The sequence below is a fragment of the Leucopleurus acutus genome (assembly GCF_964270905.1).
Source record: "Leucopleurus acutus genome assembly, chromosome: 7".
In the NCBI taxonomy this organism is placed as follows: Eukaryota; Metazoa; Chordata; class Mammalia; order Artiodactyla; family Delphinidae; genus Leucopleurus; species Leucopleurus acutus.
This window is the reverse complement of record NC_139150.1, coordinates 103,449,397-103,474,557: the sequence shown is the minus strand read 5'-3', so window position 1 is coordinate 103,474,557 and position 25,161 is coordinate 103,449,397. Positions and strand designations below refer to the sequence as shown.

The 25,161-nt window shown below is 41.9% G+C and overlaps 1 protein-coding gene across 1 annotated transcript in view; it reads left to right on the top strand.

Moving 5' to 3' along the window:
- The window catches only part of EBF2 (EBF transcription factor 2), a gene marked incomplete at its 5' end in the record, with an annotated part of 189,551 nt that extends 165,597 nt beyond the window's left edge, over nt 1-23,954 (top strand). The window contains 6 exons of the mRNA XM_082842363.1: nt 5,662-5,750; nt 7,284-7,349; nt 7,433-7,610; nt 9,995-10,180; nt 18,169-18,336; nt 23,870-23,954. Coding sequence (XP_082698489.1) covers nt 5,662-5,750; nt 7,284-7,349; nt 7,433-7,610; nt 9,995-10,180; nt 18,169-18,336; nt 23,870-23,901 — 719 coding nt within the window. The 3' untranslated portion in view covers nt 23,902-23,954. The remainder of the gene's footprint in view (nt 1-5,661; nt 5,751-7,283; nt 7,350-7,432; nt 7,611-9,994; nt 10,181-18,168; nt 18,337-23,869) is intronic.
- Between the last annotated feature and the right edge of the window lie 1,207 nt (nt 23,955-25,161).

Here is a 25,161-nt window from a genome sequence, read left to right as displayed (position 1 = left end):
CTGCCTTATGGGATATTCCCGTACTTTTTGCTCAGCACAGTGTGAGTATACCCATATTTAAAATTTCCATTTTCTGGGCTTCCCTGGTGGCGCAGTGGCTGAGAGTCCGCCTGCCGATGCAGAGGACACGGGTTCGTGCCCCGGTCCGGGAAGATCCCACATGCCACGGAGCGGCTGGGCCCGTGAGCCATGGCCGCTGAGCCTGCGCGTCCGGAGCCTGTGCTCCGCAACGGGAGAGGCCACAACAGGGAGAGGCCCGCGTACCGCAAAAAAAAAAAAAAAAAAACAAACAAAAAACAAAATTTCCGTTTTCTCCATGTAAGAAAATCAGCATCTTAGGTAATGAACTGGTGCATATTTGAGAAAAGATGAGGCTATGATTGATTTAGACCATTTTTTCACTAAGTCTGCTCACCCCGCAGCGCTGGGACGCTGTTTGTGTTTGCTGATTGATACCAAATGGGGCTTCTCTCACCCTCAGTGTTCTGGGCAGGGCTGCACTCTCTGATCTGTCCTTTGCTAGAAGCTGCAGAGGGAGCCTGGGGAGGGGTGGAAGGGGGTGCAGGGAGTAGGTGAGTGGAAGCAGAGGGTAGCATGGCCACTTTCAACACTCTGCCCTTGGCCAACTCCAGTCCAGTAGCGAAGGACAGAGGGGTAGCCTCTGGCCCGGGGGCTGCTGGCATATCTAGCGGGGACTTGGAATGACATCTCTGGTTCTACAGCAGAAAAGGTGAAGAGCACAGGCCTTGAAATTATAGAATCCAGGGTACGGATCCCACCTTTACTGCCTGGAGGTGCATTTAAAACGGGGATAAACTCCATGTCTTAGGGTTGTAATGAGGATTGAATGAGCTAATGTATGTAAAAGGCGTTAGCATGACGCCTGTAACATAGTAAAACCTTCATTCTAACAGAGATCGTAACAGTTTTCATGATTGAGTATTATAGTCACTAAAAATCCTACTATTAAAGAAAAAGTCTTCAGAAATTGCTGACATTATAGTGCTAAGTGGAGGAAAAAAAAACAGTTTACGGAATGATTCCAATTATACACACAGCTATTCTTACATGTGTTTCTGGGTAAGATGGTAATCTGAGTACAAGTGTTTAATCGGCCCCCATCCCCAGGATATATTGGAGAATATTTTCAAGAAAACATAAAAATAAGGGAAATCTGGTATTCGTGCGTGAAGCTAGGCTGGTCTCATCAATATGCCAGAAATTTTGTGCCATTGTGCTGATGTGTGCAGATGGAGTTGTGTTGGAGGATGTGTGACATTCCGCTCGTGGGAAAAGAAGAGCTGGGCCAGGAAATAATGGGGGAAACCCTGACAAAACCTCCCAGATCCCTCCCCCAGTGAGAACAAGCGACACAGCAGAAACTAGATCTTGAATGGAAAGAGTACACTCAACAATTCCATGTCCAGAGAAGTTGTCATTAATATGTGAGGAAAACAGGAAGACAGTCTCTTATTTCAAGGGCCCCGACAGAATTCAGTTCTTATTCCTACTGAGGTAAGCTGACTGCTGGAGAACTGATCAGTGAGGAAGGCAAGAAAGGAAAAGTTATGGTACCACAGGACCACTGGTCAGAAGAAAAAGCGATTAAACATATAGTATCTGAATTATTGTTAATATGATGACAAAGCTTAACATAAACATGAACGTTAATGTCTTAAAGGGACAGATCATAGAAAATCTAATAATAGGAATATTAGCTGAAGAGGATGAAACATCAACAAAAATGTAGAAGTACAGAGAATGAGGTGGGGAAATTAAGGGTAAGCAACAGTGTTTTTTATATGTGGAGGGGCTCCATAGACTCAAACAATTAGGAAAAACAAAATACTTTTATAGAAAGCCAGAGGGACTATTTTAAATTAAAATAGGATGTGCATCTTCCTAATCACTAGAGAAAAACATATACATTAAAAACCTATTAGACATACAAGGAACATGTGGAAGGATAAATTTATAGCAGCAATTATGTATAAAAGATGTTAAATAATATGATCAAAAAGATACATTAAATAATACATTGAAAGCATTTCCCGTGGAACACAGACAAGACTAATATGAATTCACAAAAAACTTAATACATTTCAAAAGGCAGATATTCTGCCGGCCACCTTTTTGAATCCAGTGCAATTAATTAGAATAAATAATTAAGAGTTTAATACTCAATCACCTAGAAATTTTAGGATATTCTCTTTGGAACTAAAGGAAGACAAAATTAGAAACAGGACTATTCAGAATGTTGTAACAAAGTTGGTGCGGGGTGAGGGACTGTGTGGAGAGTCATAAATAGAAGAGTAGAAATTTTAAACAAATACTCTATTAGATTCTATGCTAAAACATTTAAAATCTTAATGAAATGCATGATTTCTTGATGGCTCATGGCCATTCAGTGTGAGTAGCAGGAATACTACTGGGGTAGTAGTTGGGGTATCTTGAATGGGAGGAATCTATGGGTCATCCAGGTGGACATTTCCAGCCAATACTTGGATAAATAAGGTTGAATCTTGGGCAAGCTATCTGAACTGGAAGTAAAGATTTGTCATAGCATGTGGCCTGACATGGGAATCCTGGGGGCACTAATGAGGTTGCTGAGGAAGAATGTATAGGCAAGCAGAAGACTGCCTTGGCCACAAGAAGCATCAGACGGACAGAGGAAGCTGAGCAGTCCTCAAAGTAGGTTGCGATTGCCTGAGTGGAGCGGCAGGGGTGAAACAGGGCAGTGTGCATTCAGGAAAACCCGTGAGGGCTTCCCTGGTGGCGCAGTGGTTGGGAGTCCGCCTGCCGATGCAGGGGACACGGGTTCGTGCCCCAGTCCGGGAAGATCCCACATGCCGCGGAGCAGCTGGGCCCGTGAGCCATGGGTGCTGAGCCTGCGCGTCCGGAGCCTGTGCTCCGCAACGGGAGAGGCCCCAACAGGGAGAGGCCCGCGTACCGGAAAAAACAACAACAACAAAAACATGATAACTAATATCTATCTCAAATAGCCAACATCACATTTGGTGCTGAAGTGTTAGTGTCATTCCCACTTTAAAGGAAAAAAAGTCATCCTCTTTTCAGACACTTTTTGGGAAGTTTTAGCCAATACAAGAATGGGATTCAGAGAACTAAACAGAATTAATATACTTATCAAAAGGAGACAAAATGATCACCACATATAGATGCTCTGAATGTACAAACCTAAGAATGAACAGAAAAAATAAGTACATCTGTCAGGGGTTTGGTTACAAAATAAGAGACAACTACTATTGGTTAAGATCTTTTACCTGCAAAGAACTGTGCTGGGGGCATGCTACACATTGTTTCGTTTAATTTTGACAGCAAACCCATGAGATGGATTTTAAACAGAAGTTCACAGAAGTTAATGGCGGAGCTGGAATTTAAACCCAAGATCTACTTGACTCTAAAGCTGATTCTCTTAATGACTGTAGTATATACCACCACACACTCCCCTCACACACACTGCCTGTGCAGACACATAACAACCAAAGTGTTTCTAGGTGCTAGTAAAACTCTTAGAAAATATGATGAGGGAGTAATCATATTCACCATAAAATCAACAAAAAGTGAAATACATAGCAAAAAATGAAAACCAAAAATCTTATTACCTGTACGATGAACAGTACACATTTTACTGGTGGACCTAAAGAATTCGTATATGTATATGTATGTATAAGCAACACCCCCCCCCCCCGTGTGTGTGTGTGTGTGTGTGTGTGTGAATGTGTGAATGTGTACTTGCCAGATCTTGGAGTTGGGATGGTCTTTCTACCTGTAATACCTAAGGACAGATTTGGACATAATGTTGTAACATGGTGACAGAGTGTTAAAAGTATTAATACGTAAAGTGTTTTTACAAGTAAAAAAAAAAGGCCTAATTCTCAATAGAAAAGAGTGCAGAAAGTATTATAAGCAGTTCATAAAAGAAAAAATTAAAATGATCAGCAAGTATAAGAAAAAAACGTCAGCCTCACTGATGAATAAAGAAATGTAAGTTAAAATGACCACATGCCTTGCTGGAGGGAGTATAAATTTATATGTTCTTCTGAGGAGTGGTTTGACAGTATGTGTGAAAGGCCTTAAATATAAATCATAATTTTTTCTCTGGTAATTCTAATTCTTAGAATTTTCCAATTGAAAGAATTAAAGTTATGCACAAAGGATAATTTTTGCTCTGATTTTTATAATAGTGAGAAATTAGGACCACGTTAAATGCCAAACATTAGGAAGCCATTTAAATAAATTATAGACCATGTCATGGAAAAATATGCAGGAATTTTAAATAATGTTATAAAAGAATATTTAATAACCTGGGGGAAAATTTGATATATTTTTAAATGGATAAAAAGTAGGTTATGGAATGGTGTGAATAGTATGCTCTGAATAATTTTAAGTATGTGTGTGTGTTTAAATCTTGGAGGATATAAGCAAAAATGTCAACCCAGATCATCTCTAAAATGGTGAGATTATGGATGATTTTATTTTTGCTTCTATATTTAAAAATTTTAATAATTTCTTTAAATAAAAGGTGTTGCTTTGAGAGTTCAAATAAAAGAAACAAATATTTATAAAACATATACGCAAAAAGTAAGATTGGACTTCCCTGGTGGCGTAGTGGTTGAAAGTCCACCTGCCGATGCAGGGGACACGGGTTCGTGCCCCAGTCCGGGAAGATCCCACATGCCGCAGAGCGGCTGGGCCCGTGAGCCATGGCCGCTGAGCCTGCGCGTCCGGAGCCTGTGCTCCGCAACGGGAGAGGCCACAACAGTAAGAGGCCCGCGTACCGAAAAAAAAAAAAGTAAGATTAAAAAGGAAATACACCCTCCTGTGTTTACTGCTGCCTAATGGGAGTGCAGGTGATTATTATTTTACCCTTTATATCTTTTTTCTTTACTTTGATCGTGTATTAATTTTAAAACCATAAAATATAAGCAACAAAATTTTAAAAAGTAAAGGGGGAGAGGAAAGAAGGATAAAGGAATCAACCCCCAAAACTCTTTAGCACAGTAGAAATGCCAAAATAGGTCCTTCCTTCATTCATTCCCTCCCTCACTCATTTTACAATTGCTGACACGAAGTGCCTATTATGTGCCAGGCTCTGTCTCCAACAATGAGAACACGGTGGCAAAACAGAGTAAGTGTGAATTCTGCTCCTATGGAACTTGGCAGCATCTGGTGAAGCCTGACATGAAGTGAATGTATGTGTAACAAAACATAATTGAAAATTCTGAAAGTTTATTATGCATAAGAAGAGGGTTTTATGAGAATAAACTCACAGAAGGTTTATATATGTATGAACGTAAATATTTAAGAGCATGATTAAGAAAAAGTGATGTTTAGGAGAAGAATGACTAGATGATGAAGGTATACTGGGGAAGGAGGCAAAGAGGGAAGAAGGGAAAAGCATGTGAAGGTACTTTATCATCTTCCGAAGAAACTGGGATGGGATATGGTTGATTGTGTAATGTTTCTAATTATTTGTGAGTGAGCAGAGAATGATGAGTGTGTGTACTTAAGGCAGAAATGATAAAATAATTATAATAATCTGGAAATTTGGAGACCTTTCTATTACCCATGGCAGACTTAATTAGAAGCTTTGCTTTATGGCCAGTTTATATACTCAAAAAGAAGACTTTTGTTTTTCAGCATTAAATGAACCCACCATAGACTATGGCTTTCAGAGACTGCAGAAAGTCATCCCAAGGCATCCTGGAGATCCTGAGAGATTAGCTAAGGTAAAATGCTTTGGAAAATGACACGTGAAAACCTTCTTGGAGAATTTCAGCAAACTTAGATAAATCTAGCGACTTAAATCTCTTTAAAATTAAATTAGGCATTGAAATTTGGCTAAGCTGGAGATACAAGATGCGCATAAAATATCTACTAACTGTGAAATATGTTATGGTCAATCTCTGAGGAAATATGAAATCTGAAAAGTTGGGCCTCTGAAACAAACACACTACAATTATTCAGCTTATAAAACTTTGCCAACTTTATGAAAATAAATAATTATATAATTGCTTAAAAGTATAATTTCCCATTCCTTTGTATTTAAACGTAATTTTGTTTACCCGTAATTACAGTGACATAGTAATCCACAATCAAGTATTCACTGAAGGCCTAGATATTTAAGGAAGTGAAAAACACATCCATATATAATTTCTATGAAATGTATCTGTTTCAAATGAACATGCTCACAAAAATTATACAGTGAATCTGGCCCATTATTTTAGCTTTCTTTATTTAAAAATATGTCAGGGCTTCCCTGGTGGCGCAGTGGTTGAGAGTCCGCCTGCCGACGCAGGGGACACGGGTTCGTACCCCGGTCCGGGAAGATCCCACATGCCGCGGAGCGGCTGGGCCCGTGAGCAGTGGCCGCTGAGCCTGTGCGTCCGGAGCCTGTGCTCCGCAGCGGGAGAGGCCACAACAGTGAGAGGCCCGCGTACAGCCAAAAAAAAAAGTCTATTTATTAGGTATTAATTAATGAGAAATTACGAAATTTTAACATTTTATTTACATTTTAAGCACATACATTATAAAATGCCATGTTCTCTTTTCTGTAGTGTGAGTGAAATTCAAGTACCGCAGTTGCTTCTGCATAGCACCTTTGTTTTCCTCTTGGAAAAATCCCCAGCCCCACCATTAAATTAGATGATATCTAGAAAGTAGGTTAATAGCAATTTAAAAGGCTGTTAAAAACAGAAGGTGGAAAAGACAAAATGAGAGGAAAGGGATTACTGATTACTAATTCTCTCTGGTTAAAGTGAACAGGGGGAAATATTACTGAAAGAATTCATCTTTATTAGAGTAAAATTTTGCAGAAGGCATTGCCAGGATAATTTCAGTACTCTGGACAACTCCTTGGCAAGCAGCTAAACTCAGGTCAATCAATCATTTTGAGACTGTTTGGTTAATTAGAATACCAGATTTTTTTAATGGAATGGTCTGTAAGTAGTTTTTAATGGAACTCCCATGACGTTATTAATTTTAGCCAACTTTACCCTTAATTTGGTTGTGTTTTGTTTTGGTAGCCAAGCTATTTGTGGAGCCCTTTTATCGAGAAGTATTTCACATAGATATGCATTTATAGGGGGATTCATACGTGTGATCATATTCTACCTGTCAAACCAAATATAGGACCTCTTGGCTAGTTACTTACACTTTAGGGGGATGCCTGGACTTTCGATTTTTATACGTAATTTTCCTTTGTGTTGGCCATTTCGGGTTTTACCTTTGCTTATATCCCACCCTTTCTTTTCTTTTTCTAGGAAATGCTGTTGAAAAGAGCTGCAGATCTGGTGGAGGCGCTCTATGGGACACCACACAATAACCAGGTTAGGTGCTCCCATTTTGCACTCTCTTGAGTTCAACTCTTATTGCTCGATAAAAACATTCACCTCAACCTGCCACTTTGTAGGACATCATTTTGAAGCGTGCCGCAGATATTGCTGAAGCCCTGTACAGTGTCCCCAGGAATCCCAGCCAGATCCCAGCTCTCTCCAGCTCTCCAGCTCACAGTGGCATGATGGGCATCAATTCTTATGGCAGCCAGCTTGGGGTCAGCATCTCAGAGTCAACACAGGGAAATAATCAAGGTACTACCTTTCTCAGAGTCAAAAGGCAAACATCTTATACATTTAAAAGGCTGGTTCTGCTGGAGTGGAAGGAGTTAAAGCTTGATTCTTATAAGAGTGTGTCCCAGGGCTTCCTTGGTGGCGCAGTGGTTGAGAGTCCGCCTGCCGATGCAGGGGACGCGGGTTCGTGCCCCGGTCCGGGAAGATCCCACATGCCGCGGAGCGGCTGGGCCCGTGAGCCATGGCCGCTGAGCCTGCGCGTCTGGAGCCTGTGCTCCGCAATGGGAGAGGCCACAGCAGTGAGAGGCCTGCGTACTGCAAAAACAAACAAACAAAAAAGAGTGTGTCCCAGATAAGCAATGCGGTCATTGGATTATCTCAACATTAGGTGTACTGTTAGACTTTGAGCTCTTTAGGTACCTGGCAGAATCCTTTAACTGGAAACATTTAAGTATTGTGAATTTAGAAGAGTTTAGGCTTACTAAAACTAGATTTACGGGTATTGTTTGAATAAAATCTACACTTCTGCTATTGTGGTCATCAAACTGAATAATGGAAAGGAGCTGAGTTATTGCTATTCTTGTTAATTACACCCAAATTCCTAGTGCCAAGGGTGAATGGCTTAGTTTGCTAACTTCTATTTGTGTATTGTCTCATATATATATATATATATGCAAATGTATACAAATATATAAATACAGCAACACAGTTAACAGTGCTTCTACACGTAAAGCGTATTGAGTAAAGGTTTTTGTCATTGAGGTTGATTTTATTAAGGTGCTAAATTTATCATAAATCATGTTTTAAAAGGAGTAAATGTTTCTGCTGATGCACCTCACCTTGGGATAGTTTTAGTTCTAATTCTATCATCCATTGCAAGGGAATTCCTCAGTCTCATGCTCAGGTTGAGTTCTTCTTACAGAAAGATGGGTGGGACATATTATTACCTTTTTTTTTTTTTCCCCTAAATTTGGGTCATTTCTTAAATAGCTTTAGAGACAGTTATCCTATGTGGTTATTTCAGGATAGATTAGGTGAGGTCTCTGTGCTGGGGTTTCAGAAGTGTGGGGAGGACTCATCCCACTCGGGACTGGATCTCCGTGCATTCGTTTGCGGATGCTTCCGAGTCTTTGGTCAAAGAACAGCCCATTTATTTTTTTTTTTAACTTATTTTTTTAAATTGAAGTGTAGTTGATTTACAATGTTGCATTAATTTCTGCTGTACAGAAAAATGACTCAGTTATACACACAGGTACATTCTTTTTTATATTCTTTTCCATTATGGTTTATCCCAGGGGGTTGGATATAGTTCCATGTGCTATACAGTAGGACCTTGTTGTTTATCCATTCTAAATGTAACAGTTTGAGTCTATTAGCCCCCAAACTCCCAACCATCCCTTCCCCTACTTCCCCTCCACCTTGGTAACCACAAGTCTGTTCTCTGTGTCTGTGAGTCTCTTTCAGTTTCCCAGATTGGTTCATTTGTGTCATATTTTAGATTCCACATATAAGTGATATCATATGGTATTTGTCTTTCTCTTTCCAACTTACTTCACTTAGTATGATAAGCTCTGGTGTTATCCATGTTGCTGCAAAGGGCATTATTTCAAAAGAACAGCCCATTTAGATGAACTTATCAATGCATTTTAAATGAAAATGTTCCCCACCCCACCCAGCAGGGCATGGTAACAACTTCAGACTTCTATAGCTGTGATCTTCAGAGTGCTAGTGCCTCTTGAAATGTTATCAGGATGCCTTTTCCCCATCACACCCAGAAAAGATGCTATGTTATGTTAAATTTGGGAAACACTAGGTTAGCAAAGTTAAACCGGTTTATTCATTCTCCAGGCCCTTCATATACGAATCTTCAATACGCTACGGTACGCACCATCTGCCAAGCTTTATTTGACCACAGAACGCTTTTCTCAGTGATACCCATCAGTATCTCAGAGGGCTCTAGCGTTACATGAAGTAGGATTTGGGAGATGTCACTGCCGTTAGTCATTCACTCCTTGGTGTGAGTTGGAGATGTTGACTGCCAATGGGAAAGAGGAGGAAGGGGGGAATTACAGGGATATGGTTTTGTGCGAGATGGGGAAGAGACAGGAAGGTATAAAAAGTTTGAAGACAAACAGCAGAGTTTTCCACAGTCAACTTGGAATTCTATAGACTGGGGGCCATGTGGACCTATGCTGCCATATTTGGTCTGTGGGGTGTGTGTGTGTGTGTGTGTGTGTGTGTGTGTGTGTGTGTGTGTGTGTGTGTGTGTGTGTGTGTGTGTGTGTGTGTGTGTGTGTGTGTGTGTGTGTGTGTGTGTGTGTGTGTGTGTGTGTGTGTGTGTGTGTGTGTGTGTGTGTGTGTGTGTGTACAGGTTCATTTATCTGCGCTTTCTCTCTGTTGTCCAGGATACATCCGCAACACAAGCAGCATCTCTCCGCGGGGCTACTCTTCCAGCTCTACCCCTCAGCAGTCTAACTACAGCACCTCCAGTAACAGTATGAACGGCTACAGCAACGTCCCTATGGCCAACCTGGGTGTCCCAGGATCTCCAGGATTTCTAAACGGCTCCCCCACAGGCTCCCCTTATGGAAGTAAGTGCCCTGTCCTTCCCTCCAGCTCTCCCTGTCTCTCTATCCCTGGGATTTACTCTTCAGCCTTTTGAGGGAGAGTAGCATTCCAGCATCTTACTGACTCACGGAGGAGTGGTCCTTCCTGCCTTTTGTACTTTTCCTTTAGTGGACTTGGGCTCATCTGGTTACTCAAAGCTTTTCAAGGGAGAGAAAAGGAGTGAAACGATTCCCTTTTTTACAGGGAAACAATAGATGTGGCTTGTGTAGACGAGAGCAAGGAATTAAGATTTCAACTCAGTTAACATTCTGTACACTCTTCATTAGGCACTTTCAGATGTAGTGTTTCATTTACTCTTCACAAGAATTCTCTGAGGTCAGTATAGGCAAGGAAGTTTAGGTGTCCAGCCGTTAACTGACTTGTGCAGGATCAGACAGCTAGAATGGAGAAGGACAAGAATCTGGACACAGAGCTGATGACTCCAGGTTATTCTGTGTAACACACCATCTCCCTTTTCACTTTGTTACATGGCTCTCCCCTCCCTTATGTACCTCCAGAGAGACGGAACTTGACTGCCGGTGACAGTGTAATATATGGGGACAGAGGCTCTTAGTCCTAATCTGTGGGCTGGCAGCAAGCTAGACGTTCTAGGAAGTTACGAAAACTCGTTCAGGTGGCTTTGGGGGCTAAGCTGGGACCTTGCACGGTGAGGCCAGGAGCCTTAGAGAAGATGAGGCTACTTAGGGACTATTTCAGTCTGGGGGAGAAGCCACCGTGGAGAGTCTGAGTGAGTGAGCGGAGTGTCCTTGAAATGCTGTACCTTGTTGCAAGGCTCTGCTGCCCAGAGCGGTTCCCTCGTGCCAGGAACAAGGGGGAGTCAAGGCCATTTCTACCGCAGCTCGGGAAGTGGTGCCAAGGGTCTGGAGGCCACCGCTCTCAGCCTTTGGGCCTGTGGTTCCCTGGGGACACACATCCAGGAGTTACTTCCGGGTTATCTGTTCAATTCATTACACTCAACACTCATACTAAGTGTGGTGAAGATATAGTAGCCAAGCAGCAGAGGTTGGTTCTCCCAGGGCAACTAAAATCTCGTTGCTGCAAAGACATGAGTTCTTCGTGGTGTCCTGTCAGATGGCCAATTAGATCAATGAGATCAGAGGGACCGAGGAAAACAAACTGTTGCTTGCTTTATTTACTTACTTACTTACTTACTTACTTACTTACTTGTTTTTAACCTTCTCTTGTTCCAAAAATGTTCTGGGGGAATATTAATAGTCAGATGGGCAGCATGAAAGTATAAAATAGAGACTAAAAGAAACATAAAAGAAAAAAATACGTATCAGAAAATGAGATGAATCCAAGGGTTAGAATGGATGCCGTCTGGTCTATCCAAGGGAGTCATTAATTTGGTTCGGAGGCTTCCAAGATGGTAAAGCAAAGAGACAAACACTATTTGTTATAAAATTTTATGTCCACACATTATTATTAGTAGCAGTAGTTGTAGTAGTAGTAGCAGCCGCTCGAGAGAAACCTGATTTTTCTGTGGCTGAGACCTTGGAGAGATTTCTCCCATGCATCCTTGTGGAGAGGGTACCCTATGTGCAGAAGGGACCACGTCTTCAATAGCCCCTGCGAGTGATACAAGGACAAAAGAGCCATTGTGTAAATAATGTCACATGATAACGGTCACAACAGTAAGAGTAATTTACAGTCACATTCTACCTTACAGCTTAAAAAGCATGTTCACACATAGAGTCCAGTCAGATCCTCACAACCATATAATATGGATATAATAATCATAATAATTTATTATGTATATAATTTACATGTTTATATATTTATTAATATAATTTATTATACTAGTATCATCATCATTTTCCCTTCTAAGATATGAAGGGTTATTAAATGACTTACTCAAGGGTTCATTGCCAATAAACAGTAAAAATGTGGCTAGATCATATGTCATCAGATTCAGGATATCATGTTTTTAAATTATTCAGTAATATTAAAAATATTTCATGTCTTTATAACACATTATTAGGCTGAGCCGTATGAAACCACCTCTTCTTAATTCCACAATGTGTAATTTCATATGTTCAATCATACATACATGGTTGAACCATGTGAAATTCTCATTTTTGTAGATCAAAGATGGTTAATATAACAATATAGTGTTTAGTGTGGTGATGGGTGAGGGAGAGAGAAAAAAAAGACAGGAAGGAGTGGGTGGGGTGTTGGGTGGAGAGACAGAGAGAAAGAGAGAGACAGAGAGAGAGTGAATGGATGAATGAAATTGCCCATCAGGTGTGGATGGCTTGATGTTTCTTACTAGATAATTCATTCGGTAGAAAGGGACCCTTCCCACTCCAGCAAGTGACAACTTCCTTCCACTACCCTTTCTTGAGCAGTCAATCCCACTGCCATAAGAAAAACAGTAACACCCTGTCTTCAAGTCACCCATTAAAACAAGAGAGCATGCACAAAATAGAAAGAGGAAGGTGCCCTGCCCAGAGGGAGTGGGAAACACAGCAGAGAATGTCCTCTTGTTTCCTACTGGGTCTGTGAGACCCCTTGCACCTTCCTTTTCTGAGGAACGGTCTGAAGGAATTGCAGACGGGGACTGGAATTCCAAACAGTGCATTCATTACAATAAAATCCCCTACTGCAAAAATACTGAATACCCTATGGAGTTCATTACAATAGCACGTGACCTGTATTTCTACCCAGCTAAGTCTCAAATTCTCTGGGAAATACAAAAAAATTGTTTTAACTAAAAAAAATTGGAAAGCTCAGCGGGATACCATTTCGTCAGTTCAGTTGCTTGTGTCTGAAAACACCCTTCTCTGATTTTTCATTTTATTTTTTAAACTAGTCTGATGTGGCTGGGCCATGCCACGGAGCAATCACTTGCCAGAGACGTTAAAAAGAAATAAAGTCAAACCTCTCAGTCAAGTTGACTTGCATGACGGCCAACGCAGAGTATCAAAAACCTGCATCTTTACTGTTTTTGCTCTCACACCACTTCAAAAATGGCCAAACAGATGTTTTTTCAATTCCACATACAAACTTCACTTCCTGGCGGTAGCAGTATGTGCCAAGTTCCAGCTCAGTGCAAGTTTTTATGGCTGAATTCTAAACCCCTGACAATAGGAGGTTATAATGAAACGCTGACAGACCCCTTAGCGCCAACAAATGCAATGGCTCGATGCAAAGGAGGATGTGTGCCTGGTGAGTTCCAGCTGGGACGGTGCAAGCCAATCAATCCTTAGAAGAAGAAAAGTGGTTTTTCCTTAACTCCCCATGTTCACAGAGATTTCTGGGCTAGAAGTGCTTGCCTTTACTTTGGCCTCTATCCACAGAGAGAGGTGTCCAGAGAAATTTTCAATTTCAAGTATGTGTGATCAACTTTCCTAAAACAGTACACTCTGGTGTCCCCAAAGATGTTCTACTCAACAAGCCTGCAACACCCAAGGGACCACTTCTTCCAAAGTAGAATAGCCACCAAGCACATGCAAAGTTTGGAACAGGATCCATGCAGACAGAATCCTTCATCCCCGGCCTCAGGGATTCCTACTTCAGTTATATAGTCTTAGAGTCTGTCCCAGGCCTCAACATTTTCACGTTTTCAAAAATAAATATCAAGACATTTTCTGTTGTAGAGTGTGAAATGATTATGGTAGAACATTTAGAACATGTGGAAATAGTTTTTAAAAGAAAGTACACTCCCATCGTAAAAAAACACCTTGTTAATATTTTGGTGTATTTCTATTGTCTTTTTCTTCAGAAAGGAAAAAAAAAAATCCTATGACAATTGTAACATTCTCACTGTAGGCGCATTGAAAAGCACGCCTATGTAAAAAAGAAAAGAAAAATGACACTGTTTCTATGCAGAGATAACCACGGTTAACTTTTAAAGTATAGCCTTGCAGTTATGGATAGATACATCCTGAAAATTACAGCGTCTGCTCTGATGCACAGCTGATGGGTTTCAGCCATAAGATCAATGAAAAAGAGAGCAGAAGAAAGATGGCAAAATTCTCAGTCACAGATACGAAGCTAGGCTCCAAAACAATCCATCAGTGCAGGCCTGTGTCCTAAGAGTGGAGAACAGACATGAGGAGTGGCGTTTGCATTGCAAAGTTAACTACAGTCAACGAGCTTCTCCCAGGAATCTGTGAAAGAACGGTTAACAGACAACCTTGTTTACAGGCAGTTAAGCCTTAGATCAAAGAGGCACATTAACGTCCAGGAAAGCTATTATGCCTATTGCTCAGGATTATATTCTTTTTTCCCAAAGAAGCAGAGATTTTCCGTTTGTTTCTTTTAACAGCTTTTGCTGCTTTCTGCTACATCAAAAGTAATACATGTTCATTGTAGGAAATTTTGAAAATACAGACAAGTGAGAGAAAGAAATGTAAGAATCTTCACAATTCTGTCAGCCAGACATTGTCATTAAAAATTTGGATGTGTATCACATCCTTCTAGACTTTTGCTTTGTGTATTTTTTAAAAAATGAAAGTGGGCTCATTTTCTGTGTTATTATGTAATCTGCTTTACTCATCTGAGGAGGTGTATCTTTCCATGCCATTAAATATTCTTCTCCAATATTAGTTTTAATGTTTGCATAGTGGTCCATTTTATGGACCTAATATAGTTTACCCTATTGCTGGTCACTTCACTTATTTCCCAGTTTTTCAAGACTATAAAAACGCCCTTGGATTTTTTTTTTGCACATTTATGATTATCTCCTTGGGATTAATTTCTAGAAATTAAATTACTGGGTTAAAAATATGCACATTTTCAAATACTTTGATACATATTATTGAGGTCCCTCCAGAGAGGCTAGTACTCCCCTTAGAAAAGGAATAGTATCTGTTTCCCCGCCCTCTTAAGTTTTTCTTAATCTTTATCAATTTGGCAAGTGGAAAATAACATCTCATTACTGTTTTAATTTACATATGATTACTAATCGGTTTGACCATTTATAGGTCTATAAAGGCCTTTTGGTCATTTTCATTTTTCCTTCTGTGACATTCCTTTTCACTTCCCTTGCCCATTTTTCTAGTGGGATGTTCTCTGATTAATTTATAAAAACTTATTAGCTACTGAGAATCTGAATATATCTAAATAATTATGACAGATATTTTTCCTAATTTGTCATTTGCCTTTTCTGTATGTGTTATAGAAATATTTTTGTCATGTCTTACGATGTTCTGTTTAGGTTTGGGTTGAAAGGATTAGGTAAATTACATAACTTCCTAATTTTTCTACTAGCTCCTTTATAATTTTGCTTTTACAAATAACTGTTTAATCCACTTAGATTTACTTTCGTGTTTAACACGAGGAAGCACTCTAAATTTTGTCTCCAAATGGCTAGCGTATTGTTCCCATGTGTTTATTTCCCCACTAATTTGAAATGTCACCTTTATTGAGTTCTAATTCTCACGTATACTCAGGTCTGTTTCTGGACTCTATTTTCGCCAAGGATTTGTCTGCCTGTTTCTATGCTAGTATAACACTGATTTCATTTGTGTAGGCTTATCATAAGTTTTAATATCTGTTAAGACAAACGCCTCCTTAAAAAAATTTTTTTTAACAAAACTTTCTGGCTCTAACATTGTGGTTGTTGTTTTAAATAGATAAATATAGAAGTTATGTTTGTTGACACACACAGATTAAAATTTCCTTTAGGCTTTTTATTATAGCCGCATTAAATTTTAAATTTGGATGTAATTTGACATTTTACAAAAATTCTGTTAAAAATATTTTAAATGGGCATGTTACAGCTCTGTGCTGATTCAGCTCTGTAACAATTCTTTTACACCACCTGGTGAAGCCTGAAGTGACTCCGTTCCCACTGAGAGGTGGTGGCCATGCTAATGAGCATGCTTTTAGATCTGTTACTAAAAAAGAAGTATTTGCAGAAGTGAGTCATATGCTGAATATACATGGAATTGAGTGTGTGTGTGTGTGTGTGTGTGTGTCTAATTCACATTATAAAAACCCTCCTCTATCATGGTGTATGAGGGGAGATTCTGCTATTGCAGACTCAGAAACCAAGGTGCCATTCTGGTGCTCGCATGGATCACATAGTATGGCAGAGATTTCATGGTGGGCAGAACCAGGGGCTCCTGATTCTCAGCGTTCCTTTGGCCTCTGATTCCGTGCCTTACAGAAAGAGGAGAGGACTCACCCACCCTGCTCACACACACACATTTCACTGACGCTAAAACCACGGCTAGAAGAGGAGACTGACTTGGAACTATGAATAAGATCCATTCTCAGTGCTTAAACCTGTATCCTCTCCCATAGCAATAATGAATTAGCCAGATGTCTTCTTCATGTGCATCTTCAAGTATTACATGAGATTCTTTAAGGATTTTTTCCTCCTTTCCAATTTTTTCTCTTTTTTATTGACATATAGTTGAATTATAATGTTGTGTTAATTACTGCTGTATAGCAAAGTGACTCCGTTATACATATATATATACATTCTTTTTCATATTCTTTTCCATTATGGTTTATCACAGGATATTGAATGTAGTTCCCTGTGCTACACAGTAGGACCTTGTTTATTCATTCTATATATATCGATACCACCATTTTTTTCTTTTGATTCATATTACTTGTGGAAAGACCGAGATGTATTTGGATGCTTCCTTCTGCACTGCCCTTTAAATCAGGACCACTTCAGGATAAGAAGTTTTTAGATAAAGCTCTTTTTTTTTTGAAGTCTTTGGTTTGTCGTACGGCTGTAAAAGACATCATATTGGAGGTACGCTGTATGATTGCTTTATATAGGCAATTTGTGAACACAGCCCAAAGTCTACCTTTATATGGAGAGGGGGGAAATGGGGATGGAGTCTTCCACAGGATATCAGAACACTGGACCTTCAATTCACCTCGTACTTGGTCTTTGAACCATAACTCGCACTCATGTTCTCACTTTCAGATTTACTTTGTGGAGTATCTGGACCACTGATGCTATGAAGTAGAGGTCAGCACTCTTAGCCTTTGTCGCGGCCTTTGCCATGACATTCCAGTAATCCTTTTACCAAGTCATGTGACTTGGACAGTTCAGAATTCTGGACATTGTGCTAAAATGAGCCCCTGAAACTTGACCTCATACTATAAAATGCTATCTCGAACAATTCTACCCTTGTGAACTCCAGTTTACCCCTTTCTCGAGCAAGTTGAACCTAGGAGGAGATTATCTTCTTGTATGATGTGACTTGGTGGAGTGTCTGACATTAAGACATGGGGCCCTTCGTTGTGTAAATTGCCTTTGTTTTTCCTGGAAATCCACAACACTTAGTTTTTGGCTTCCTTTAAGTCACTTTAATGTTAATATTGGTATTTTTTTCTACACATCACATCAGAGGAGGCTGACTTGCAGCTTTATTTCCCAGGAGCTCTGAAAGTAGAGGAAGAAGGAGGTAATCTCTTAAATGTTAATAAACTTTTACATTTAATGAGGAAGTGGCCCACAGAGATGGTGCACTCAGAGAAGATGCCAACCCGACAGATCGAACCTCCGGTGCCCTGAGAATTGCCAGGGAAGCACATGGCTCCCAGACAGGACTACTTTTTAGGGTAAAAAAAGAGGTTTCTGATTTTTAGTAGACTGGATAATTTTTCAGTTGTTGGTCTTAGCCTTCTCTTGTCGAGCTTCTACTTGTGGATTAAGACCTATCAGAATTTCATCTCCTGCTGACACTTTCCTGACTCTTCCAGGCAGAAAAGCACTCTGCCCGCTGTATCTCAGGGTCGTGGACACTCCTCCAACAAGACAATGACCCTATTAGTTTTTTTTATTTGTTTATTCCTCCCACGGGGACAGGGCAGGGACCTTGTCACATTCAACTTCTTTTTGAATCCCTGGAATCAGGAACAATGCCTGGAATAAATTCGTAATTTCTCAAGCAATGTGTAGAGGTTGTATGTACTGAAGAGAGAACTTAACTCCTAGATCTTTCTCTTTCTAAAAAAGGATTGTGCATTTGCTTTCCAGTCATGTCATCAAGTCCCACTGTTGGATCTTCCAGCACGTCCTCCATCCTCCCATTTTCCTCTTCAGTTTTTCCTGCTGTCAAACAGAAGAGTGCCTTCGCCCCCGTCATCAGGCCCCAAGGCTCCCCTTCACCTGCTTGCTCCAGTGGCAATGGAAATGGATTCAGAGGTAAGCAGAGTAGCACCGTGGGTATCGGCATGATACGTGTGCCACAGGGTCCGCAAAGTAAGAGCAAACAGCTCAGCATCCTTCTGTATCTCTAGTCATTTACCTACAAGGAGATGCTTTGGTGTTTTCATCATGAGACCCGAATGACTCGTACAGCTGGGCTAGTTCTCTATCCAAGAGCAAGATGGGGGAATAACAGAGAAGTCGGACAACTCTGCAAGGACACAAATTAACTGTGGTGGGGTCACGTACACCCTCTAGGAGCATCGGACTCCCCAGACCTCTGCTTTTCACAAGGCCATGCCACTATTTCCCAGAAGGTGCCTGGCCAACCACAGCAGATGCTACATGGTGACTACCGCTTACCGAATCAGCTTGCCATCTGCAGTGCATTCCCAGTCCCATGGCACGAATGGACAAGATCCGTCAGGAGCCACGAGCAAGTTCTGAGAATTCTGGTTACATGCTGGTCAAATTGATAGCAGGTGCCTGACCAGGGGTGGGGTAGGGAAGAAAGAAAAAAAAGACATACTGGATCTAAGAACCAACATTAATATCCCCCGTCAAACCCATTTTTGAGCAATGTCCTAAAATATAATATGACATGACATAGCACGAATGTGATGAGTACATGAGAATCTAATCATCTCATTGTGAATGGGAGGCAGCTGATGGCAAAAGAGCAAATTGGAAACTGCTGAACGCCAGGGAGCTTAACGACCCACATTATTTTTAGGCAGCTCCCTGCGTCTTGACATGAAAACATTCACGACAAGCAGTGTTGGATAGAACCAAAGAGGGCAGAGGTTTGGTTTGGTTAACCCCTCGTGGATCAAAGCCTCTGAGGTCAGCAGAGCCTCGAATGGGCTGTGCTGTCCCTGGAATGGCATCTGCCTAGTGGCTTTATGATTGCGCAGGGGTTCCCGAGCCCCTGGGGACACCCGTGAGGGTGCACTCGCCCGTTGTGGCCAAGCACGGCTCTGGGAGGTACGTCAGCTTCCTGACACATCCTACCATTAGAGCGATGGTACCTCCTTGAAGTCAAGTGACTTGACAGACAAACTGTGAAATAAGAGTTGAAAGCCCAGCCCTCAGAAGAGCCCCTAAAAATTCTTTTGCTTCTAACTAGACAAAGCAGCTGGGTCTACATGCCGCCCAGCATGGGAATAGTTGGAAACATCTGTATATTTGAATGAAAAAAAAAATATATATATGTATTTGCTTTTTATCCAGATGTCAGATCCAGAGAGAAACAGGCTCAGCCTGTAGCTGAGCGTCTCCACCTGCCGCACCTCCCAACAAAGGCCAGTGGTTTCTAGCCTGTCATTAGGGGACACGCTCAGAACTTTTCCCACAATGGCTTCACCTCCAGACTGGGATAGGAAACAACGGCTGAATTTTTGCTGCATATTCCCCTCCCCTATCTCCCCTTCAGCAGTATGACTCCCCTTTCCAAGTACTATGGTTTCAGTCACGTCCCTTAAACCTGGCAGGGTTGCAGCAACATGGATGGACCTAGAGATTGTCATACTGAGTGAAGTCAGTCAGAAGGAGAAAGACAAATATTTTATGGTATCACTTATATGTGGAATCTAAAGAACGGGTACAAAGGAACTCGTACCTATCTACAAAACAGAAATAGAGTCACAGATGTAGAAAACAAACTTATGGTTACCAGCGGGTAAGGGGAGGAGGGACAGATTGGGGGATTGGGATTGACATATACACACTCCTATATATAAAACAGATAACTAATAAGGACCTACTGTAGAGCCCAGGGAACTCTACTCAATACTCTGTAATGGCCTATATGGGAAAAGAACCTCGAAAAGAGTGGATACATGTGTATGTATAACTGATTCACTCTGCTGTACAGCAGACACTAACACAGCACTGTAAATCAGCTAAACTCCAAGAAAAATTTTTTAAAAACCTGGCGGGGGCCACACAGGTTTCGTTGGGGAAAGGCAGAGTGAGAGGCCCAACAGAGACTAAGGGCAAAGGGCAAGCGCAGGTGCAGGAGGAGAACAGGAGGGGTACAGCCCTTCCTTCATTCCAGGCAACTCCTGCAAATATTTTCAGCTTCACCTGGAGGAAGAAAAGTGCAACTTGACTGCCACTTGCCGCCCCTCCCCCAGCCCCTCTCTCACGCAGGGACTGAGTCAGGGGAGCAGAGCTGGTTGACTCAGACCCTTCTGGGTCTGTGCTGTCCAGGGAGACCCATCTGTGGGGCCTGTCCAGCTTGCAGCCCTCAGGGAGGCCAGGACAAAGCTTTCACTGGCAGCCATGGCCTGGAATCCCCACCTGCTAGTGGCTGCAGGCCCAAGGGCCCCTGTGGTGTCACCTGGTCAGGGTGCAGTTGTCCCAAAGAGCTGGGACGGTCTATGTGGTCACAGCAAGGTTTCCTGGTGGAAGCAGCAGCAGCTGAAATAGCCAGAAGACCCCCTCTAGGGTCCTCAGCCATGCGAGCTTCTGGCACTACCAGTGACAGAGTGTCTGAGCAGCACATTCTTAACTGTGTGTGCAGGAGTGACAACTGAGTTGGTTACACACAGACACAGGTCCTGGGCTCTAGTTCATTTCTATAGAATCACTGAGAAGTCCTGAGCCTCTTTGAGGTCCTACAACTCCTCCGAATTGCCCTGGTGATTTTAACCTTGAGGAGAAGGATGGGGGCCGGGATGGAGGAGGAAACGGTAGAGCGGAAGCAGACAGCAACACTTAAATTAGGAGCTGGAGTCTGAAAAACAAAGAACTATGAAAATACAAAGTAGTGTGTGGAGAAAGAGGAGAGAATTCCGAGGGGAACCTCAAAGGCTACCAGCTGTGGGAAGAACACGGAACTTGACTTCAACAGACACTGCAGGCTGTACCAGGGCATCCCTACCAGTCACTATCATCAGAGAACCTCAGTCTCCTAGCCTGTTAAACAGGAGAACTGATCGCTCTATCCCAAGGTGGTTGAGAAGCAACGTGTGTGAAGAAGTAGGAAAGGTGAAGGACATTTCACACATGGAGCTGACAGGGGATGCCTTCCAGAAGCCTTCACTCTGGTTCTTCCTCATTTTGGACCAGTGACTAAGCAGTTCAAGGTCCAGCATCACCAGGTGTCCCGTTGGTGCAGAGAGGGAGAGAGCCACGCTGACCTTGAATACGCTGCCTGCAATCACTGAAGGAAGGGATCCTGGGGTGACAGGGGCTGAGTGGCAGGACGCTCCATCTCTTTAGGGACAGTGGGAGGGTGTAAATGTGGCCTGAGGCGGAGGGTGATCAGAGGCTGAGAGGGAGTTTCTTTCCGCTTGCTCTAAGCTGAGGTGGTATTAGTCACCCGCAGAGGGACTGTGCAGCCAACACTCTCCGAGACTCGCTGACTGTGCCTTGATCCCACGTGCAAGATGCTGACCCAAGTGCCTTCTAGGAATTATCTTGTTCCAGCCTCTCGTGTGACCCAAAGGCGAAGGTCATACTGGTATCACCATTTTTAGTTAAGGAGCTTGCCCAGGGCCACACAGCCAGTGACTGATGACTTGAACTCAGACATTTTGACCCCAGAGCCTGCACTCCGACAGCCCGCTGTCTCTCTGGGGACAGAAGTAGTATAGGTCTTCTCTTCACCGTTCGCCCGTACCAACTTCCCACCTGGACCGAAGAGGGATTATTACATTCCCATGAAATGTCAAAGGTAAAAAGAAATTGGACAAAGTGCAGTTAAGGATTCTCCCAAATAACTGCTGCTTTCTGTCTGTCGGCTACGGTTTCTACAAGCAAAAAGTCAGGGTCACCACGGAGCAGAGTGCAGCCCACGCAGTGCCTGGTGTGAGACCAGGGAGAAGGAAAATCCATGAAATCTGTTCTTCAGTCGTGCAGTGGATCTTGTTCTCGGAGAGGCTCTGCCCTTTTAATAAGCTCCTTAGATAACTCTCTGAGGACGCAGGAAAAGGAAGGGGCTGATGAGTCTGAAGTGTAATAGACAAGTTAAAGTTGAAAACGTGAGCCCGAAACCTACTGCTGGGGAGCTATACATGCAGTGTTCATTTTCCCCACCTTCTACCTCATTTATCAGGCATTCACAGTTGATGAGTATAGATCGTCGAGATAATAGTATACACTGTGCCAGATTCGTTTTCCAGCTCCCTCCAGGAAAAAAAAAAAAAAAAAAAAAAGAATAAAATAAAATACCTCCTACACTCTGGGATAATTACCAGGGTTGCTATATCTCCAAATCATTGGGGAGTGTCCAGAATTGAACTGCCTTTATTGAAAAGTTACATCGATTCAATATATAGTAATACAGGCAAAAATAATTAAGGGTTTGCTCGCCACTGTGTAAGACCTTAATCTGGATCTCACAAACATTCAATAAAGGCTGTATGGTCAGGGAAATAGATGGCTGACAATTTTGCCTGAGAAGACTGGCTGGCAAGGAGAGAAAAGGGAAGAGGAGAGGGATAGGGGAAGGGAGGGGTGGGGGAGAGAGGAGGGAAGGAGGGAGGGAGAGAGAGAGAGACGTGTTGGAAGAAGCAGGAAGAATTTTGTCCATTTGCTTATCAGGTTAGTGAACACCGTTCAGCAAAATGCTTCTATGATGTTTGATAAGCCCTTTAGATGAGGCTTAGACAATAAAACTCAAAGGATCAAATTCTAGATGCAGTGTGAAGTCTGGACACAAGGGAACTATTCTGCCAGTTTCCAAGAATGTGAAAATTTGATGGGTTCATCACCCGAAAGCCAAGGCCAGAGGGTTGCGTTTTGCTGTGTGAGTTTTCCACATTGTGCTGATGCTGCTTTATTTCTCATATCGAGGGGAAACCTTGGACCTGATGCCACCCAGACAGGCATCTGCAGTATCCTCTTGACAGAGGGGTGCTGGACACTGCGCTTGGATTGGGGGTGAAGAGTAGAGATTGGGGTGACTCCCAAATTAGGAACTCAATTAAGTCTTTTGTTCCAGTGGATCAGCATCCCTTAGTGAATGGACATCACATACAGCCGTGAGCCCCAAAAGAAGATGAGCTAGTTAGGAAAAAAAAAAAAACTCATCCAATTTCAGCTAGGATGGATAGAAACCTAGGATGGATAGAAAGTCCGATTTGCTATAAACGATGCCTAGTAAGTAACTCAATAGGCTTGGCACCTGGAATATATTTTCCTCTTCCAACCATATGATCTAGAAATTATTTTAGTCTAAGAGTGAAAAATATATTAGACATATATTACAATTTAGTTTACATGTTTATGTCTCTTATGTCATGTGTACAACCCGTTAATGTAAAGCAAAACATAATTTCTGGCCTCCCAAGCAAAACTTCAACAAGCTTTGTTTATGTTTCAGTGATTCAGTAAGGCTGTGGTGCTTCTCATTGGCTGTCTGCTAGACCAGACCTGGAGAAAATGGGTTCCCATATCAGCTGAGGGCACCATCTCCCTGGACGGTACCAGACTGTCCATCCCAGGCCCCGCCCCTCTGTCTGGTTTCTAGACCTTAATGTAAAGAATCTCTAAGTCTCATGCCTGTGCCACTCTTCCCTTGCAGCCATGACCGGACTTGTCGTGCCCCCAATGTAAAGAAGAGGAAGAACTGCTTTCTTATAGCACAAAACTGCTTACTCTGATGGACCAATAATGAAGAAAGCACTAGGAGCTCTCTGGGGAAAGTTGTGCCCCAGGTGAACATGATGGACAGATCTGGGTTTGCAAGGAGCTGCCTCTTACCTGGTCTCACGTTTCTTGTGTAGCTCTGATGGTAACTACACAAACTGACCCTCTTGGGAACAAGGACAAAAGATGTCATTGACATAGTCAGTGCTAAGAGCAGAAATGCAATTCTTTGTTATGAACATTATGAGAACCACCTTCCTATGTTTGTAAAATATTTAAGAAAAAAAATTGGCAAACGATTCATGCTTAATATTTTGGATACTATTTGTTTTTCTTTGTAGGAAAAAAAAGTTGAAAGTTTCTATTTTCTATGAAGCCTTTCAGATACCAATTTAGTTTATGCAGAAAAAAAAATTGAACAAAACAGGGTACCAGCATGGAAGACTTTCTTAAAATGAAACCTGAATTGAATGATGAAATGTTGTTGTATGTGTGTTTGCTTATAGTTTAATCTCTTTAAAAAACAAACAAACAAAAAAAACAAAAAAAGGGAAAAATTTTAAAATGTTTTACAATTATTTAAATAAATAAACGTGTAACTTATTGTAAGTAGAGGTAGAAATTAAGACCTTTTTGGAAGAGAGAGGAATTTCTCTTCCTGATGTAAAATGGAAGTGATGCAAACATGTAGTAACAAGTTTAAAAGGTGTGTGATTATTACTGCAGTTACTTACTAGACTCTTATCCCCCATCCCGCATCCCCCTCTTTTTCCATCATTTTACTGACCCACAGGCAAGAACATGCATCTTATATAGAACCACCCGATGCAGAAACGATGCAAGTCCATGCACGTACACAAATACTCAAACCCATCAATCCACTCCCAGCTCCGTCTGCTTTCTAAATAGTCTACACGTCCCTTTAGGTATTCACTCTTTGTGAATACATAATTTTTAAAATTTATATTAGCGTTCAACATTCTCCCCTGAGCAGTGCAGAGAACTCCCATGTTTTAGTGTGTCCCTGGCTTTGCATCCCAGGGAAAGACGGGTCTCACCTTAAAGACAGCCAAAGCCATGTGACTTTCCCAAACAAGTGGCCTCTGTGGAATCTCCCTTTCAGAGCCCCTCCCTCCCTCCTCTTTGGTTACGTGGTTCAGCACAGAGATTTAAGCCCCACAGAACTTCAGAAACTGGATTTGAAGACGGTGACTCTGTTTCTTGGAA